At 33.8% G+C, this 4,458-nt stretch overlaps 1 protein-coding gene across 1 annotated transcript in view; it reads right to left on the minus strand.

Moving 5' to 3' along the window:
* The window catches only part of LOC107635689 (DNA ligase 6), a gene marked incomplete in the record, with an annotated part of 8,566 nt that continues 5,049 nt past the window's right edge, over window positions 942–4,458 (minus strand). The window contains 12 exon segments of the mRNA XM_021122267.1: window positions 942–1,457; window positions 1,560–1,659; window positions 1,895–1,983; window positions 2,072–2,233; window positions 2,318–2,379; window positions 2,643–2,677; window positions 2,768–2,817; window positions 3,053–3,160; window positions 3,262–3,421; window positions 3,593–3,658; window positions 3,782–3,879; window positions 4,265–4,359. Of these exon segments, the coding sequence (XP_020977926.1) occupies window positions 1,149–1,457; window positions 1,560–1,659; window positions 1,895–1,983; window positions 2,072–2,233; window positions 2,318–2,379; window positions 2,643–2,677; window positions 2,768–2,817; window positions 3,053–3,160; window positions 3,262–3,421; window positions 3,593–3,658; window positions 3,782–3,879; window positions 4,265–4,359 (1,334 nt within the window).

Genomic DNA, 4,458 nt, shown 5'->3' on the forward strand with positions numbered 1-4,458 from the left:
TCTTTGACTAAAGTCTTAGCTAAGGTGTCATATATACTATATAATATTAAATATTCAAAGAATTCTTTACTATAACAATTTAAAGATTTTAATTTTTTAAAATGATTTTTAATGCTAAACTAAATGATTCTGTATATGTGAATAGAGCTCTCAACCAAACAGGGAGCAAGTTGCATAATCCAGCACCATCCCTAAGTTTCCATGAATAAATACAATGCAGACATTACCCTTATCCAATGTTATAGTTTATTTATGTTATTATGAATTAATTACTTTAGGGCATGTAATTTTAGTTACATTGATTTAACTATCAGAAAAATATGACAAAAATGATGTCCTGCTGAGAGTGGTTTGAATTTGACAAATACAATTTTTGTTGTATATAAAATATAGGGGAAAAAAAATGAAGACTATATATATGATTTTATTACTTACCCAAAACATTGTCTAATTGACTTGTTTATTGTATCCTTTCCGTTGTGGTTGCAATCTGCCTTTGTATACCGATCTGCGTATAATCCAAACACAAAAGTCCCATATTGTCTTCCATTTGTTTATGTTAATCCAAAAGAAAATTCTGCTTAAATAGACAAATTAACCTTAAATTATGGTGCATGGGTGAAACCGCGTTTTCCGTTTAATTTGGAGTCATGTCTCAAGCAACATGGAAATATAAAAACTTTGTTATTGTCTTTATACCTTATGCATTTGTCTTTGCATGAATCTACTTGGCGTCCTACCATGCACACGTTCAGACTGCTAATGCATGACCATAAAATATGATTTATAAAAACTATGCAAATTGATTTTTGAGATCTTTTTTTGTTATTTGTAAACTCTATTGACATGCATGAGAAATACACACTACAAAGAAAGAAAATGCTGTTGACTTGGACTGTTGCCATTGCTGAATTAGAGATGCAAATAAAGAGATGCAAGAGTTTGAAAAATGAAAATGGAAATTGAGATTTGAGATTTGTTATACCCCTATGAACTATAGTAGTATTATGTAAAATACCAAAAAGCAAAGAGATTACTGGTTAAGAATCTTTCTACAAACTAAACGTTGACACATTTTATAAAGCTGAACCTAGAAATCATCTATACATCAAGAACCATCATCTATACACAGAAAACAAAACCAACATTCAATCTTCAGCTGTGACATCCTTCTTCCTTGGCTGAGAATGAAACAAATTAACAATATCTGCTGCTGTACTACACTCTTCTGGGTTCCTATCCGACACACGCCTAATAAATCTCGGAAACCGTATTGAGATGCCCCGAGACAGATGAATTAAACCGATGGCTGCATGATGAACAGGGGACACCGTGAACTCTGCACCTCGTATCTCCCAAACAAGTTGCGGACAAAACCACATGTCGGGCTTCTCTGCTGTTCGATAATACAGCGGCTTTTTGGATAAGACTTTGTCCCCAGAGAAGAATTCTTTCATCTGCAAGTCAATGAAAATTTTCCATCAACAAAGGATAGCTGAAAATGGTACTTTATAGTTTTATTGGTATGCAGTTAATAATAAATATGATGCTATATATACCTCTATGTAAAACGAATCTGAGAACCCAGACATCACTCGGCACACGCTTTGATATTCCTCAGTTTCAGGATTATAACATGCCATGAGAAATGGACTATACCTGCGAAATTAGGACCAAAATTCCAAATCAGACACAGTATAGCACATCACTTTCAATCATTACCATAGTTGCCATGAATTTGTTTCATTCATGCACGAACACACCTGGGGATCCATCTAACTGCTCTTTTATGCTTGACCGGACAAATTTAATGTAAGATGAAGTACTTTTAATTTTCTTAACAGAATCTTAAATTATTAAATAGATAGCAGAAATATGAAAGTTGATGAATTACCATCCGGCCTTCCTTCCATTTCCATGCCAAGCTCCAATTGGCACCAAATCAAGAGTATCATTTAAACCATCGACATAATCTCGTTTGACCTACAAAATGGAGCCTCAAATCATTATACAAATTCTAATATCTGTTTTTCACTGTCTATCTCAAAAAATTTGTAGGAAAAATAATGACCTTTAACCATTTATCAGAACGCTTTGACGGAGAATAACCAGCATCTACATCCAATGTTTTCACCATAATTCCTTCACAGGAAGAACGAAGAGCATCTTCCAAGAAAGCGTTTATCTTGGTTAATGTGTCTTTACAAGTTTCGCAAGCCTTGTCTGCTTCAATCTACAATTGAAGGGTTCATATACATACATAAAGCACATTAAATGAATTTAACTAGAAACTGGTAATCTTAAACTGAGCACTCACTGTTATTTCCTTTGCATATTCAAAATACCCTGGTTTTTCATCACATAACAAATCCTTTAGATCTGTAAAATTCCAAAATAAGAAATTATTGCAGTAGGATAATGGCTAGCAGGAATTCGAAGGCATTATGGCATTAAGATTTCCAAGGTTTAGCCAGGCTTAGGTCAGCACCCCACTACTTGTCGTATTTGGTTTGGTATTGCTATCACACATGATTTTGAGAGTCATGATGAGAATGAAGTTATGAGTATTAGTACATTTTGTCTCATCTGAAAATGCAGATAATACATAATCTAACAAGATTGCAAAATAACCATATGCATACATTTCCGTCTTGTGCGAAGAGGAAAACCCAATAGCCTGCAGAAAGTATTCAGGTGTCACTACAGACAGAAAATTTCTACCAACAATTATCATAAACTTGAACAAAAGTAAGTTAGAGTTAATTACTGCTCTCCATTTGCAAACATGATATCAAAGACAAATATGCAAATATCCACCTGTGTGAACAGAAGATATCAGTAACAAATCCAGAGAATTCAACTAGAAACCGAGTTGACAGAGCACTAGAATAATAGAGAGGTATGTGGGAAACCTTCATAAGACAGCTATAAGGGAAAATGTAGTAATACAGAATAGAATAGTTATGCTTGGTAAGTTAAATTTTGAAGTTTAGGCTGTTTTGCTTTAGGCATATACACTTTTCAGTTTCTTTTAAGCAAGTAAATTACCAACCTTTATGCTCTCTGTAGTAACTAGAGTATCTTTGCTTCCTTTACCACGTGAAGATAGCTCCTGGAAAGACATAATCCTAAATCCATTTTTTCTATCAATACCAACAACCTGAAAGGAACGACCAAACAGAAACATAAAATTAGGAGAGATTAGCTTTTTTAACAAGTACAAAAATGTAGTAACTTGTTGTAGAAAATATCCTTTTTTACTTCAGCATCAATTATGAAAGTCGAAGCAACAGGCTTGCAGGATTCCTTAATTATGTCAATAAGATCAGGAAATCTTGATGTTGATTCATCTCCATTTCTTGAAAAAACACGAATTGATCCATCAATTAATCTGTGAATTTGAGCTCGCTGACCATCATACCTGGAATTTCATTCAATTCAATTGAACAAGCGATGTAAAACTGTGAATTATCCATGTGTTTCAAAGGATTACTCTCTTACATATGTCCATTGTTGTCTAAAATGACATGTCAAGGGAGACATGAACAGAATAAATGTTACAGGAAATAAGTGATCAGAGAATAGGGCATACTTATATTCACAAGTAAATGCCTTATTTTGAAATAGGTTCAATGCCTTGGGAATGCCATTGGTGATCCTATGAAGAAAGAGAAAGGAAACCAGGGAGGGTGTAAGTGGGTACTATTGATGTTACTGATATTCAAGAGCCTTAAAATATAATCATACTCAAAGAAGGTTGGATGTGTGGAATAATACATACGTTGCAAGCATAGGCTTAATAGGAATTCCAGGAACCATTGACAAACTTGAAACCGAAAAATCAATTCCTTTGTTCATGAGAGATGGAACTATGAGATCCTACAATGACGATATGAATGTGTAACATTGGAAGCAGCAGAAATTCAGGGAAATTTCACTAAAGTTATTGGATATTCAAACATGACAAAAAAATCTGCATATCACAGAATGCATTACTTATCACTTGTAATATTGACAAGATAAAGTAAGTTTGGGATATGTTGCTCCAAGTATATTCACACATTTGCATGAAAATTAAGTTTTCTACTACAGCTCAAATAGTCATATTTATCATCTAAGAACATGAATGGACCCATTCCCAATGTATCAGTCCACAAGAGGTTAAGTTGACAACAACCTAATGATCATGATAGTAATATTCTTTAAATCATAAAATCTGTATATATTGCAAGATTGGCCATCCAATATTAAATTAAATGCGTACCAAATTCGGAATTATGTTATATGCTTCAACAATTTCCACAGAAAGGACCTGTAGCGATTAAGAGAAAATTTCAGTAATACAAACCCCAAAGAAATATTAATGGCGTTCGGAGTCCCAATAAATCAACTTCCAATACAGGTCGAAAACTAGGTCATAGGTGAAAGCAAAAGGTTGCAGAATGGACCTGAAACTTC

This window comes from Arachis ipaensis, chromosome B04 (assembly GCF_000816755.2).
Source record: "Arachis ipaensis cultivar K30076 chromosome B04, Araip1.1, whole genome shotgun sequence".
Classification (NCBI taxonomy): domain Eukaryota; kingdom Viridiplantae; phylum Streptophyta; class Magnoliopsida; order Fabales; family Fabaceae; genus Arachis; species Arachis ipaensis.